Raw genomic sequence first — 16,552 nt, forward strand, 5'->3', positions numbered from 1 at the left:
GAATCTTACCCGTCTCTGGCTAACCAGTCATCTTCCGGGGCCATACAGGGAAATGTAAAGTTGGTAAGTGAGAGAGAAGCCTTATTGTTTGAAATGATTAGCTTTTTATTTCTTTGCATATTTTTGCCCTGTAGCTTCTATGCCCAGCATTTGTCTTGAGGTATCTTTACCACTTGGAAGAATTATGATACTCGGTAAATTTGATATGAGTCACGAATTGTATTTAAGGGTTGTAATTAGGAAGGAAGAAGAAAAGCTATAGAAGTAGCAGGCGGCAGAAAACATGGGAAGATTGATTATTTCTTTGACATATCTTCTTGTAGAGTAACTTTAGCATGTATAGGTTTTAAGCTACTACTTAAATTGCGCACACACATTTACATAATAGGAGTATAGTTACATAACCAAAGCATACCTGTAATTACCAGCCATCTCCAGTGAAACCAAGAAAACCAGTTAGGCACCTTAGGCATTTGTGAAAACTTATCTATGATATGGTGGATATTGTCCAACTGAACTTGAACAGTCTGAGAGAAATCAGACAAATTAAAACAACCCATTACTGGGGAATGTTCACATGCCATATGTTCTTTTAACAGTAAATAGTCTGTAGTTGTAAGATTTTGGAGCGCTACAATTTGCACTTCTCCAAATTCTTGGTTGAGTTCCAACAGTATAGATCCAGTCAAATTTGTTGTTTTACTGTATGCACAGGCCAGCTTAGATATCTCCTTCCTCATTCCCATGGCAAGTCCAGGAACTGGTGGGACGAATGCATGTACACCTGTAGCAGTGCGTGGATCTTTGTTAGGGTTTTTTGATGATCATCTTCTGGCATGAGTCTTTCAGAGAGTGCTGATGTTGGAAGTTCTTTTTCATATCGTATCTTAGTTCATTTTCGGGGTAGCGCAATTAGGCTTTGATCCTCTGTATAAACACAAACAGACCCTTTGCCTACACTTTTATATGCCCTTTATACTCTTGGGTAGAACTCATTGGAGGTTACCACACAGGAATTGCCCGTTTTTTTTTTTTTTTGTATCACTAATCTACACTTACATGACGAATATTTTGTTTACTAGGCTCTCCCCTATACCAGGTCCCCCCTATAAACCCCTTTACAGTCACTGTCCATCAGCATAGCAAAATGTTGTAGAATCCCTACTTGCCTTCTCTGTGTTGTACAGCCCTCCCTTTTCTCCTACCCCCCCATGCATGCTAATCTTAATACCCCCCTACTTCTCCCCCCACTTATCCCTCCCTACCCACCCATCCTCCCCAGTCCCTTTCCCTTTGGTACCTGTTAGTCCATTCTTGAGTTCTGTGATTCTGCTGCTGTTTTGTCCCTTCAGTTTTTCCTTTGCTCTTATATTCCACAGATAAGTGAAATCATTTGGTATTTCTCTTTCTCCGCTTGGCTTGTTTCACTGAGCATAATACCCTCCAGCTCCATCCATGTTGCTGCAAATGGTTGGATTTGCCCTTTTCTTATGGCTGAGTAGTATTCCATTGTGTATATGTACCACATCTTCTTTATCCATTCATCTATTGATGGACATTTAGGTTGCTTCCAATTCTTGGCTATTGTAAATAGTGCTGCGATAAACATAGGGGTGCACTGATCTTTCTCATACTTGATTGCTGCATTCTTAGGGTAAATTCCTAGGAGTGCAATTCCTGGGTCAAATGGTAGGTCTGTTTTGAGCATTTTGATGTACCACCATACTGCTTTCCACAATGGTTCAACTAACTTACATTCCCACCAGCAGTGTAGGAGGGTTCCCCTTTCTCCACAGCCTCGCCAACATTTGTTGTTCTCTGTCTTTTGGATGGCAGCCATCCTTACTGGTGTGAGGTGATACCTCATTGTAGTTTTAATTTGCATTTCTCTGATAATTAGCGATGTGGAGCATCTTTTCATGTGTCTGTTGGCCATCTGTATTTCTTTTTTGGAGAACTGTCTGTTCAGTTCCTCTGCCCATTTTTTAATTGGGTTATTTGTTTTTTGTTTGTTGAGGCGTGTGAGCTCTTTATATATTCTGGACGTCAAGCCTTTATCGGATGTGTCATTTTCAAATACATTCTCCCATACTGTAGGGTTCCTTTTTGTTCTATTGATGGTGTCTTTTGCTGTACAGAAGCTTTTCAGCTTGATGGAGTCCCACTTGTTCATTTTTGCTTTTGTTTTCCTTGCTCCAGATATGTTCAAGAAGAGGTCACTCATGTTTATGTCTAAGAGGTTTTTGCCTATGTTTTCTTCCAAGAGTTTAATGGTTTCATGACTTACATTCAGGTCTTTGATCCATTTTGAGTTTACTTTTGTATATGGGGTTAGACAATGGTCCAGTTTCATTCTCCTACATGTAGCTTTCCAGTTTTGCCAGCACCATCTGTTGAATAGACTGTCATTTCGCCATTGTATGTCCATGGCTCCTCTATCAAATATTAATTGACCATATATGTCTGGGTTAATGTCTGGATTCTCTTGTCTGTTCCATTGGTTTGTGGCTCTGCTCTTGTGCCAGTACCAAATTGTCTTGATTACTATGGCTTTATAGTAGAGCTTGAAGTTGCGGAGTGAGATCCCCCCTACTTTATTCTTCTTTCTCAGGATTGCTTTGGTTATTCGGGGTCTTTGTTGTTTCCATATGAATTTTTGAATTATTTGTTCCAGTTCATTGAAGAATGTTGCTGGTAGTTTCATAGGGATTGCATCAAATCTGTATATTGTGTTGGGCAGGGTGGCCATTTTGACAATATTAATTCTTCCTAGCTAAGAGCATGGGATGAGTTTCCATCTGTTAGTGTCCCCTTTAATTTCTCTTAAGAGTGACTTGTAGTTTTCAGAGTATAAGTCTTTCACCTTCTTGGTTAGGTTTATTCCTAGGTATTTTATTTTTTTTGATGCAATTGTGAATGGAGTTGTTTTCCTGATTTCTCTTTCTGTTGGTTCATTGTTAGTATATAGGAAAGCCACAGATTTCTGTGTGTTGATTTTGTATCCTGCAACTTTGCTGTATTCCGATATCAGTTCTAGTAGTTTTGGGGTGGAGTCTTTAGGGTGTTTTATGTACAGTATCATGTCATCTGCAAATAGTGACAGTTTAACTTCTTCTTTACCAATCTGGATTCCTTGTATTTCTTTGTTTTGTCTGATTGCCGTGGCTAGGACCTCCAGTACTATGTTAAATAACAGTGGAGAGAGTGGGCATCCCTGTCTAGTTCCCGATCTCAGAGGAAATGCTTTCAGCTTCTCGCTGTTCAATATAATGTTGGCTGTGGGTTTATCATAGATGGCCTTTATTATGTTGAGGTACTTGCCCTCTATTCCCATTTTGCTGAGAGTTTTTATCATGAATGGATGTTGCACTTTGTCAAATGCTTTTTCAGCATCTATGGAGATGATCATGTGGTTTTTGTCTTTCTTTTTGTTGATGTGGTGGACTTTCGAATGTTGTACCATCCTTGCATCCCTGAGATGAATCCCACTTGGTCATGGTGTATGATCCTTTTGATGTATTTTTGAATTCGGTTTGCTAATATTTTGTTGAGTATTTTTGCATCTACGTTCATCAGGGATATTGGTCTGTAGTTTTCTTTTTTGGTGGGGTCTTTGTCTGGTTTTGGTATTAGGGTGATGTTAGCTTCATAGAATGAGTTTGGGAGTATCCCCTCCTCCTCTATTTTTTGGAAAACTCTAAGGAGAATGGGTATTATGTCTTCCCTGTATGTCTGATAAAATTCTGAGGTAAATCCGTCTGTCCCAGGGGTTTTGTTCTTTGGTAGTTTTTTGATTACTGCTTCAATTTCGTTGCTGGTAATTCGTCTGTTTAGATTTTTTGTTTCTTTCTGGGTCAATCGTGGAAGGTTGTATTTTTCTAGGAAGTTGTCCATTTCTCCTATGTTTCCCAGCTTGTTAGCATATAGGTTTTCATAGTATTCTCTAATAATTATTTTTATTTCTGTGGGGTCCGTCGTGATTTTCCCTTTCTCATTTCTGATACTGTTGATTTGTGTGGACTCTCTTTTCTTCTTAATAAGTCTGGCTAGAGGCTTATCTGTTTTGTTTATTTTCTTGAAGAACCAGCTCTTGGTTTCATTGATTTTTGCTATTGTTTTATTCTTCTCAATTTTATTTATTTCTTCTCTGATCTTTATTATGTCCCTCCTTCTGCTGACCTTAGGCCTCATTTGTTCTTCTTTTTCCAATTTCAGTAATTGTGACATTAGATCATTCATTTGGGATTGTTCTTCCTTTTTAAAATATGCTTTGATTGCTATATACTTTCCTCTTAAGACTGCTTTTGCTGCGTCCCACAGAAGTTGGGTCTTAGTGTTGTTGTTGTCATTTGTTTCCATATATTGCTTGATCTCTATTTTGGTTTGGTCATTGATCCATTGATTATTTAGGAGCGTGTTGTTAAGCCTCCATGTGTTTGTGAGCCTCTTTGCTTTATTTGTACAGTTTATTTCTAGTTTTATGCCTTTGTGGTCTGAAAAGTTGGTTGGTTGGATTTAAATCTTTTGGAATTTTCTGAGGCTCTTTTTGTAGCCTAGTGTGTGGTCTATTCTGGAGAATGTTCCATGTGCACTTGAGACGAATGTATATCCTGTTGCTTTTGAATGTAGAGTTCTATAGATGTCTATTAGGTCCATCTGCTCTACTGTGTTGTTCAGTGCTTCCGTGTCCTTACTTATTTTCTGCTCGGTGGATCTATCCTTTGGGGTGAGTGGTGTGTTGAAGTCTCCTAGAATGAATGCATTGCAGTCTATTTCCCCCTTTAGTTCTGTTAGTATTTGTTTCACATATGCTGGTGCTCCTGTGTTGGGTGCATATATATTTAGAATGGTTATATCCTTTTGTTGGACTGAGCCCTTTATCATTATGTAGTGTCCTTCTTTATCTCTTGTTACTTTCTTTGTTTTGAAGTCTATTTTGTCTGATATTAGTACTGCAACCCCTGCTTTCTTCTCGCTGTTGTTTGCTTGAAATATGTTTTTCTATCCCTTGACTTTTAGTCTGTATATGTCTTTGGGTTTGAGGTGTGTTTCTTGTAAGCAGCATATAGATGGATCTTGCTTTTTTATCCATTCTATTACTGTATGTCTTTTAATTGGTGCATTCAGCCCATTAACATTTAGGGTGACTATTGAAAGATATGTACTTATTGCCATTGCAGGCTTTAAATTCGTGGTTACCAAAGGTTCAAGGTTAGCCTCTTTAGTATCTTACTGCCTCACTTAGCTCGCTTATTAAGCTGTTATATACACTGTCTGGAGATTCTTTTCTTCTCTCCCTTCTTATTCCTCCTCCTCGATTCTTCATATGCTGGGTGTTTTGTGCTGTGCTCTTTCTAGGAGTGCTCCCATCTAGAGCAGTCCCTGTAAGATGTTCTGTAGAGGCGATTTGTGGGAAGGAAATTCCCTCAGCTTTATTTGTCTGGGAATTTTTTATTCCCACCGTCATATTTGAATGATAGTCGTGCTGGATACAGTATCCTTGGTTCAAGGCCCTTCTGTTTCATTGTATTAAATATATCATGCCATTGTCTTCTGGCCTGAAGGTTTTCTGTCGAGAAGTCTGATGTTTGCCTGATGGGTTTTCCTTTATAGGTGACCTTTTTCTCTCTAGCTGCCTTTAGAACTCTTTCTTTGTCCTTGATCTTTGCCATTTTAATTATTATGTGCCTTGGTGTTGTCCTCCTTGGATCCTTTCTGTTGGGGGTTCTGTGTATTTCCATCGTCTGTTCGATTATTTCCTCCCCCAGTTTGGGGAAGTTTTCAGCAATTATTTCTTCTACGATACTTTCCATCTCTTTTCCTCTCTCTTCTTCTGGAACCCCTATAATACGGATATTGTTCCTTTTGGATTGGTCACACAGTTCTCTTAATATTGTTTCATTCCTGGAGATCCTTTTGTCTCTCTCTATGTCAGCTTCTATGCGTTCCTGTTCTCTGATTTCAATTCCATCAATGGCCTCTTGCATTCTATCCATTCTGCTTATAAACCCTTCCAGAGTTTGTTTCATTTCTGCGATCTCCTTTCTGGCATCTGTGATCTCCTTCCGGACTTCATCCCATTTCTCTTGCGTATTTCTCTGCATCTCTGTCAGCATGTTTATGATTCTTATTTTGAATTCTTTGTCAGGAAGACTGGTTAGGTCTGTCTCCTTCTCTGGTGTTGTCTCTGTGATCTTTGTCTGCCTGTAGCTTTGCCTTTTCATGGTGATAGGAATAGTCTGCAGAACTGGGACGAGTGACGGCTGGAAGGACTTCCTTTCTTGTTGGTTTGTTGCCCTCCTCTCCTGGGAGAACAGCGACCTCTAGTGGCTTGTGCTGGGTAGCTGTGCGCAGATAGGGTTTCTGCTTCCTGCCGGGCTGCTATAGAGTTTATCTCCGCTGTTGCTGTGGGTGTGGCCTGGTTCGGGCAGCTACTCCAAAATGGTGGAGTCGCGTTGGAGGGGGAGCAGCCTGGAGACTATTTATCTCGGTAAGGGGCCTCCCTGCTCCCTGCAGCCCAGGGGTTAGGGTGCCCAGAGATCCCTGGGTTCCTTACCTCTGGATTAAGTGTCCCACCCTGCCCCTTTAAGACTTCCAAAAAGCACCCTCCAAAACAAAACAACGACCACAAAAAAAAAAAAAGGTGGCCACTCGTTTTTCTTTATTCTCCGGCGCCAGCCTCAGGCATATGCTCACCGGTCTTGCTGTCCTGTTTCCCTAGTATTGTAGGCCCTATCCCTTTAAGACTTAGAAAAAGCACTTGCTAGAACAAAACAGAAAAAAAAAAAATGGTCGCACGCTTTTCTGGTGTCCTCTGGCGCCAGGCCACCGGTGCCCGCTCACTGTTCTTGCTGCCCTGTTTCCCTAGTATTGGGGTCCCTATCCCTTTGAGACTTCCAAAAAGCGCTCACCAAAACAAAACAGCAAAAAAAAAAAATGGTCGCATGCTTTTCTTATGTCCTCCGGCACCCGGCCTCCGGTGCCCGCTCACTGTTCTTGCTGCCCTGTTTCCCTAGCATCCAGGGACCCCTGGGCACGTACTGTGTGTGCACTCTGGCCCGGATGGCTGGGGCTGGGTGTTCGGCAGTCCTGGGCTCCGTCTCCCTCCCGCTCTGCCTGCTCTTCTCCCGCCGGGAGCTGGGGGGAGGGGCTCTCGGCTCCCGTGAGGCCGGGGCTTGTATCTTACCCCCTTCGCGAGGCGCTGAGTTCTCTCGGGTGCGGATGTGGTCTGGATATTGTCCTGTGTCCTCTGGTCTTTATTCTAGGAAGGGTTGTCTTTGTTATATTTTCATAGATATATGTGGTTTTGGGAGGAGATTTCTGCTGCTCTACTCACGCCACCATCTTCTGCCCCTCTCGGCTTGATGTTTTTTAAAAATAAACTTTTAATTTTAGAATCGATTTAAATTTATAGAAAAATTGAGAAGATAGTACAGACAGTTCCCATATACCCAACACTCAATTTCTCATATTGTTAACATCTACATTATTATGGTACATTTTTCACAGTTAATGAACCAATGTTGACACATTATTATTGAACCTATTATTGACTAAAATCTGTAGTACTTTATTTGGATTTCCGTAGTTCTTACCTAATGTAAAAACCTTTTTCTGTTCCAAAGTATTTTTCACCTTAGATTATTTTATTTTTCATCTCTAGAAGTTCAGTTTATTTATTTTTTATAGCTTCCTTTTCTTTCTTCCTTATCCTCATGTTTCTCTATTTACTCGAACATTTAAAGTGTGTTTCTGAAAACTAGTTTAACATGTCAGCTAATTAATTAGAGTTGTTGCTGATTCTGTCATCTCTGTCATTTCTGCATCTGTTTTAATTGTTTGATAACGTCTTCTGATTATGGGCCACAGTTTTCTAGTCACCTGGATTTATACTAACCACTGTGAATTTTACATTTTTGGGAATTGGATATTGTATTATTTCTTCAAGTATTGTAGGACTTTTCTCTGGGACACTGTTGTTAGTTAAGTCATTTCAGTTGTTTTGAGGTTTCCTTTAAAACCATGTTAGTGCAGGTCTAGAGTAGCCTTCTTTCCAGGGCTAACTTGACCCAACTCTGAGCATTACCTCCTGAGACTTCCCCTGAGATTTCACTCTTGCTGACGGGAACATGACCTGTTCTTATCTCTGTTAGTTCCAGAAATTTTTCAGCTTATCGTTTTCCAGAGGTTCTTTCTTTGACTTTGTAGTTTCCTCATAAGTATGTGCAGACTAATACTTATTTAAAGACTCAGGGCCCCTGTTAGTCTATGGAGCTCTTTCTATGTAGTTCTCTCCTCTTTGTACCCTGTCCTGCATTTTCCAGCCTTCCTGGTCGCCTTGAACTCATAACTTTGTGTCCTCAACTCTGGAAATGTTGGCTCGTTTTTGGGTTCCTTTTCCTGTGCCATGGCCTGAAAGTATCTCTAGGAGTTAAGTTGAGGCACTTGATTTGTGTTTCTTCTTTCAGGTTTTAGTCCTGTGGTCGCTGTTGAATGAAGTCTGTTTCATACTGCACTTCTCAGTAGTGATGGCTGCAGAATGTTATGAATATAATTAAAACTAGTGAATTGTATACTACGAAAGGGTGAATTTTATGTTAGATGAATTATATCTCAAAAAAGATATTATAAAGGGAAAAAAAAGCTGATATCAGCAAGGTACACAGAACATAAATGCCTGGCATTAGAGACAGCCATGTATTTGAAATCTAAAAGAAAAACCCTGCCTTGTTTTTCTACTACACTGAATAAAATTTTTTTTTTTCATTTAGAAATGAGTACATAGGCATTTATTGAAATTTGTTTGGGGGCTTTACAGTTAATTTTATGAATGTCCAACATTTTTTGAAAACAATGTATATTTCTTTTGTTTTGGTTAAAGGATTTTATATACATATATAAATGCAACATATAAATATATATGCAAATATAAATACAGTAAGCATACGTATCTATGCACACATTGCATCAATGTTGCTAATTTGTTTAATATGGCAGAGACTGCCATTAAAAAAAAATTCCCACCATTATAGATTTGTCAGTTTTACCATTTAATTTGCTTCAAATTTTTCCAGACCATGCAATTAGTTACATACATGTTCATGATTTAATGTTTTTCTAGATTTTTCTTTGGAATGCAATAAGATGCCCCACAAATGTCCTTGTTAATGCTACTCAAAGAATACTTAAAAAAAATTTTTTTATTAAGGTATTATTGATATACACTCTTATGAAGGTTTCACATGAAAAAACAGTGTGGTCACTACATTCACCCATATTATCAAGTCCCCACCCATACCCCAATGCAGTCACTGTCCATCAGTTTAGTAAGATGCCACAGATTCACTATTTGCCTTTTCTGTACTACACTGTTTTCCTCATGATCCCCCATACCATATGTACTAAACATAATACCCCTCAATCCCCTTCTCCCTCTGCACCCACCCTCCCACACCCCTCCCCTTTGGTAACCACCCAGTCCCTTCTTGGAGTCTCTGAGTCCAGCATCATGCATTTTTCTTTTTTTTTTTTTGAGAGGGCATCTCTCATATTTATTGATCATATGGTTGTTAACAACAATAAAATTCCCTATAGGGGACTCAATGCACAATCATTAATCAACCCCATGCCTAATTCTCAACAGTCTCCAATCTTCTGAAGCATAACGAACAAGTTTTTACATGGTGAACAAGTTCTTACATAGTGAATAAGTTCTTACATGGTGAACAGTGCAAGGGCAGTCATCACAGAAACTTTCGGTTTTGATCATGCATCATGAACTATAAACAATCAGGTCAATTATGATTATTCGTTTGATTTTTATACTTGATTTATATGTGAATCCCACATTTCTCCTTTATTATTATTATTATTATTATTTTTAATAAAATGCTGAAGTGGTAGGTAGGTGCAAGATAAAGGTAGAAAACATAGTTTAGTGCTGTAAGAGGGCAAATGTAGATGATCAGGTGTGTGCCTATAGACTAAGTATTAATCCAAGCTAGACAAGGGCAACAAAACATCCACGGATGCAGAAGATTTCTCTCAAAATGGGGGGGTGAGGTTCTAAGCCTCACCTCTGTTGATCCCCAATTTCTCACCTGATGGCCCCCCTGCGACTGTGCCTGTCTTAGGTTGTTCCTCCCTTTAAGAATCTTACCCGTCTCTGGCTAATCAGTCATCTTCTGGGGCCATACAGGGAAATGTAAATTTGGTAAGTGAGAGAGAAGCAATATTGTTTGAAAAGGTTAGCTTTTTACTTTTTTGCAGATTTATGCCCTGTGGCTTCTATGCCCAGCATTTGTCTTGAGGTATCTTTACCACTTGGAAGAATTATGATACTCGGTAATTTCTATATGAGGCACGAATTCTACTTAGGGGTTGTAATTATGAAGGAAGAAGAGAAGCTATAGAAGTAGCAGACGGAAGAAAACATGGGAAGATTGATTATTTCTTTGACATATCTTCTTGTAGTGTAACATAAGCGTGTATAGGTTTTAAATTACTAATTAAATTGCGTGCACACATTAACATGATAGGAATACAACTACATAACCAAAGCAGACCTACAATTACCAGCCATATCCAGTGAAACCAAGAAAAGCAGTTAGGCACCCTAGGCATTTGTGAAAACTTATCAATGATATTATGGATATTGTCTAACTGAATTTGAATATTTTGAGAAAGATCAGACAAATTAAAACAACACATTCCTTGGAACTGTTCACATCCCATATGTTCTTTTAACAGTAGATAGTCTATAGTCGCAAGATTTTGGAGCGCTGCAACTTGCACTTATAATTCTTGGTTGAGTTCCGACAGTATAGATCCTGTCAAATTTGTTGTTTTACTGTATGCACAGGCCAGCTTAGATATCTCCTTCTTCATTCCAATGGCAAGTCCAGGAACTGGTGGGATGAATGCAGCTACAGCTGCAACAGCACCAGGATCTTTGTTGAAGTTTTTTGATGATCATCTTCTGGAATGACTCTTCCAGAGAATGTTGATGTTGGAAGTTCCTCTTCATATCTATTATATTAACTAACATATTATATTTTTTATATAATATATATATTTATATATATCTAACATATTATATTTTTTATATAATATATATATTTATATAGAACTTACATATTAATTTGTTTTCTAGGTAGCCATACACTGAATAAAATTTTAAAAAATATATACTACTAGTCTTGTTATGTCAAGACCATATCATGGAAGATACCCAACCAGACAATATGGAAAAAAACTAGTGTAAAATTTTACAATAAAAATAAATGTCATTGGGACAAAGCCTTCCATTTTTTTAAAATAAAAGTGGTGGAGGTTATGTAGTGGATCTCATGGTTTTAATTTGCATTTCCCTAGTGGCTAATATGTTACACATCTTTTCATGTGTTATTTGCAACCTGCACATAAAATTGTTTGCCCATTAAAAACTTTGAATTGTTTGTCTAAGTTATATGGATCCATCCCTCTTGTCCGATTTTCTAGTTAGGACAAATACGGTCCTTATTATGCCTTCATAGAAACAGAAGTTCAGGAGACACACTTTTCAAGTTATAAGTATGTTTTGAAGTAGGAAAAATACTTTTGAAAAAGCTTGCTTTGAAGATATCTTTTACTTTTCTTACATATATTTTTCTTATGTATTTTTAAAATTCAAAATTAAACCATCATGCAAGAGTAATTTTCAGTTTGTTCAGGTTGTGATTTCTATTTGGATAGTATGTTAAAATTAATTTTGTAGAGTTGACTAGTTGATATATCTCATTTCAAAGATTGATGTGGTGTATATATTGGTGCGGCCTTGTAGGTGTATTTTGGGAATTACCAAATATGAATGCTTTACATTTTTCTCACATTTCAGTTCCTTTCTCACATACTTAGAAAATACACATGATTATGCAAAGCAGGTTATGTGGAATAAAAGAACCTTTGTAATGTGGTGGTAAATTACTTTGCTTACAATCTCTTTGTTCATGCTGTTGAGACTTCAGACCTGGGTTTTTATACTTCTCAAAATATGAAATAATCTAGGAAAATAATTCAGTCTTCATCTGTTTTAAACCATAATCTTTCTTTAGTTGTGATCTCTTTCCTGAGATTTACTTATGAACTGATTTAGCTAGACATATTCCCTTGGAAGACCTTATTCAAAATCATTACTTATGCAGTCTTCCCTCCATCTTATAAAATGCCTTTTCTTATTAACTTTTTTATTACTCTGGTTCCAAAGTTTTATTTCTCTCTCAAGTTTCAAAGTTCTGATCTTTTCCTCTCTCTTTTGTCTTCTATTCCCATTACTGTAATTCCATGGCAAGTGTTTAATGTTTAAAGCCTAGATTGTAAAATAGCTCCCAGTTTTGTCTCTCTGATTTCAGCCTCCTCTTTCTTTTCATACAACACATGAATATCAGTTTATGTTTCCTTGGCCAGTATACTCATCTTATACAGAAAGCTTAACTGGCTTCTCATTGTTTTCCCAAACAAGTCTGTATCTGATGGGTGACATGGGGCTGTCTCCATATTTGGTTCCAGTAAACCCTTTGCTGAATGTGTCTTCTGTGGCTCTGACACTTCCCATTGCCTACAAGTTGCTTACATCATTTCCATCAACTGGAATTTTCTAGCTTCCTTGATAGTCTTTGGTTTTGTTTAACATCCTTCAGAAAGCCTGCTGTTAACTTTTCTGTCTCATAGTGGGCCACTTCCTTTTGAGTGCTCTTGGTATTTATTATCTCTATCACTCATTTTTAATTTAATTGCCCAATGCTTTTGTTGTTCTCCACCTTGTGATCTTATTTTTAAAATTCTGTGGGCAATTAGATTGTCTAACTGCATTAGGACAAAAGTCTTGGTCTCAAATCCCTGATGACTCCTTTGCTCAGGGTACACATTAGGAAGATCTTAATGTTGTGTTCAGTTTTTCTTGGATGTGGCAGAAATCCAGGGAATCGGGGGCATTTGAAGATGACTTGGGGTACTTGGTGATCATCCTTAGGTTGATTCAGAATTGCCCTAGTTTTCTAGGTTATACTAGTCTCACCTTAGAACAGAGGTAATTTTCTGGATTGACTCAAATTGCTGGAGTGTGATACGGCTCTAGTTAATTTGGAGTAGGCCCTTTATCTATGCAGGTCTCTAAGGAGTGTCAATCTAATCTCTTCATTGCCCCCTCTGAACTTCCACCCCTTTTATTTAAAGAAATGGAAGACTTTGTCCCAGTGACATTTATTTTTATTGTAAAATTTTACACTAGTTTTTTTCCATATTGTCTGGTTGGGTATCTTCCATGATATGGTCTTGACATAACAAGACTAGTGGTATATATTTTTTAAAATTTTATTCAGTGTAGTACAAAAACAAGGCAGGGTTTTTCTTTTAGATTTCAAATACTTGGCTGCCTCTAATGCCAGGCCTTTATGTTCTGTGTACCTTGCTGATGTCAGCTTTTTTTTCCCTTTATAGTATCTTTTTTGAGATATAATTCATCTACCATAAAATTCACCCTTTTGTAGTATACAAGTCACTAGTTTTTAGTATATTCATAATGTTCTGCAGCCATCACTACTATCTAAGAAGTGCAGTACCCTTTACCTGTCCCCTCTTCCCTCCGTCCCTGTGCAGTTCCCACTTTTCCCAGTCCCTGGCAACCACTAATTTACTTTATGGATTTGTCTATTCTGGACATTTCATGTAAATGTGATCATCCAGTATGTGGGCTTTTATGACTGGCTTCTTTCACTTAGCATAATCTTTCTAAGATTCATCCATGTTGTGCCATGTATCAGTACTTCATTACTTTTTATTGCTGATTAATAATCCATTGAATAGATATAGCATGTTTCACTTACTCATTCATGGCTGATGGACGTTTGAATTGTTCCCAGTAATGCTGGAGTATTGAGTAATGTTGCTATGAATATTCATGTACAAGTTTTGTGTTGAGAATTAACTTTTTGAGGAGCTTCCAGATGTCTTCCAACATGTCTATACCACTGTACATTCCCACCAGCGGTGTCTAAGTGCTCTGATTTCTTCATATCCTTGCCAACACATCTGTATTTCTGATTATTTTTGATGTTCCTGTAAATGGAATTTTGGGTGTGAAGTAGTCTTTCATTATGTTTTTGATTTGCCTTTCCCTGATGACTAATTATGTTGAGTATCTTTTCATGTGTTTATTAGCCATTTATGTATCTTCTTTGGATAAATGTTCATTCATGTCCTTTGTTCATTTTTAAATTGTGTTTTTATTTTAGAGTTGTGGGACTTTTTTATTTATCCCATATCCTGGATACAAATCTCATTATGAGATAAATAAGTAAAAATTTTTTTCCGTTCTGTGAGTTTTTCCTACCTTTGTTATGGTGTACTGTGAAACACAAATTTTTTAATTTTAATAAAGTCTAATTTATCTAGTTATTTCATTGGTTGGTTGTGCTTTTGGTGTTATATTAAAAAACCATTGCCTAATACAGGATCATGAATATTTACCTCTGTGTTTTATGTGAAGTGTTTTATAGTTTTTGCTCTGACATTTAGGTCTTTGATATCCTTTGAGTTATTTTTTTGTATGTGGTGTGAGCTAGGATTCAACTTTATTCTCTTGCATGTGGATATCCAGTTGTCACAGCACCATTTATGGAAAAGCCTATCCTTTCTTTCTTGAATTATTTTGACATCCTTGTTGAATTGACCATAAAAATAAGGCTTATATCTGGACTCTCCATTCCATTGCCTTGATCTATATGTCTGTCCTCAGCTATATTCATATCACACTGTCTTGATTACTGTAGTTGGAGAGTAAGTTATAAAACCTTGAAGTGTGAGTCCTCTGATTTTGTCTTTCTTTTCAAGATTGTTTTGAAAAGTTGCAGAGGTGATTTCTGAGTCCCTTGCATTTCCATATGAATTTTAGGATTTCTTTGTCATTTTCTGTGAAACAAGGCAGCCAGGATTTGATAAAGGATTGTGTTGAATCAGCTCAATTTGGGGAGTATTGCTATTTTTTTTTTCTTTTTCTGTAGATAATTATTTTTTTATTGAAGGGTAGTTGACACACAGTATTACATTACATTAGTTTCAGGTGTACAACATAGTGATTCAACATTTATATACATGACAATTCTAGGTACCAGCTATCACCATACCAAGCTGTTACAATATCTTGACTATATTCATTACATCCCGATTACATCCCGGTTACTTATTATTTTACCATTGGAAGTGTATACTTTTTTTTTTTTTTGGTGAGGGTATATCTCATATTTATTGATCAAATGGTTGTTAACAACAATAAAATTCTGTATAGGGGAGTCAATGCTCAATGCACAATCATTAATCCACCCCAAGCCTAATTTTTGTCAGTCTCCAATCTTCTGAGGCATAACAAACAAGTGAGTATTGCTATTTTAAAGATATTACTCTTTCTGATCTATGTACATTTTTTAGGTCTTATTTACTTTTTTTCCCCAACATGTTTTGTAATTTTCAGAGCACAAGTCTTATACTTCTTCTGTTAAACTTATTATTTGATTTTATTTTGTGATATTATCATAAGTGGAATTGTTCTCTTAATTTCATCTTCAGATTTTTCATTGTGCTTGTATAGAAATACAATTGATTTTTATGCATTGGTCTTGTATTTTACAACATTGTTGAACTTGTTTATCTGGTGTAATAGTTTTTTAGTGGAGACTTTAGCATTCTTTTTGTATACAAGATCTGTTATCTTCAAATACAGATAAATTTTACTTCTTCTTTTCCAACCTAGATACTCATTATTTCTTTTTTGTGTCTAATTTGTCCTGTCAAAATATCTAGAATAATGTTGACTGTGAGAGTGAACTTTGCTATATTGATACTGAATCTTCGAGGAAAGCTTTCAATCTTTCACCTTAGTTGTCATTAGCTCTGGACTCTGCAGATGCCCTGTATCATGTTAAGGAAGTTGTCTTCTATTTCTAATTGGTTGATTGTTTCACTCATGAAGGACTGTTGGATTAGAAAATGCTTTTCCTGCGTCTATTGGTGCGATCATTTTTTTTTTCTATTATTAACATGGTGTATTCCATTGAGTTTTAGAAATTCAACCAAACTTGCTTTCTTGGGGTCCCTCTTATTCATGGTATATAATCCTTTTATATTTTACTGCATTTGGTTTGCTGGTATTTCCTTGAGGATTTTTGTGTCAGTATTCACAAGGTGTATTGGTCTGTAGTTTTCTTTCCTCATGATGTCTTTGTCTTACTTTGGAATCAGGGTAGTACTGGTATCGTACAATGGGTTGGGAAGTGTTCTTATCCTTTCTAGTTTTTGCAACAGTTTATGAAGTGTTGGAACAATTTATGATATCAAATCTTAAACGACTAATGGTATTTTAATATCTGTTTATATCTTTTAGGATTCTCCTTTCACAAATGCAGGAATGGGATCTAACCTAAATCTCTTAGGTGAAATAGAGTGTGATGCCAGCATAATGGATGGAAAATCCTTAAATTTTGGAGCTGTTGGAGCACTGAGTGGTATGTGCACATTATAA

General features: G+C 37.2%; 1 protein-coding gene across 5 annotated transcripts in view; it reads left to right on the forward strand.

Annotated features, from left to right (window-relative positions):
• TASP1 (taspase 1) overlaps nt 1–16,552 on the forward strand; it is a 307,406-nt gene that overhangs the window by 37,507 nt on the left and 253,347 nt on the right. For all 5 annotated transcript variants that reach the window (XR_005026207.2, XM_036892166.2, XM_036892168.2 and 2 more), the window contains one exon: nt 16,415–16,535. Coding sequence is in view for 4 of the 5 variants with exons in the window: in XM_036892166.2 (XP_036748061.1) it covers nt 16,415–16,535 (121 nt within the window). In the remaining variant the exon portion in view is untranslated. The remainder of the gene's footprint in view (nt 1–16,414; nt 16,536–16,552) is intronic.

The sequence above is a fragment of the Manis pentadactyla genome, chromosome 5 (assembly GCF_030020395.1).
Source record: "Manis pentadactyla isolate mManPen7 chromosome 5, mManPen7.hap1, whole genome shotgun sequence".
Taxonomy (NCBI): Eukaryota; Metazoa; Chordata; class Mammalia; order Pholidota; family Manidae; genus Manis; species Manis pentadactyla.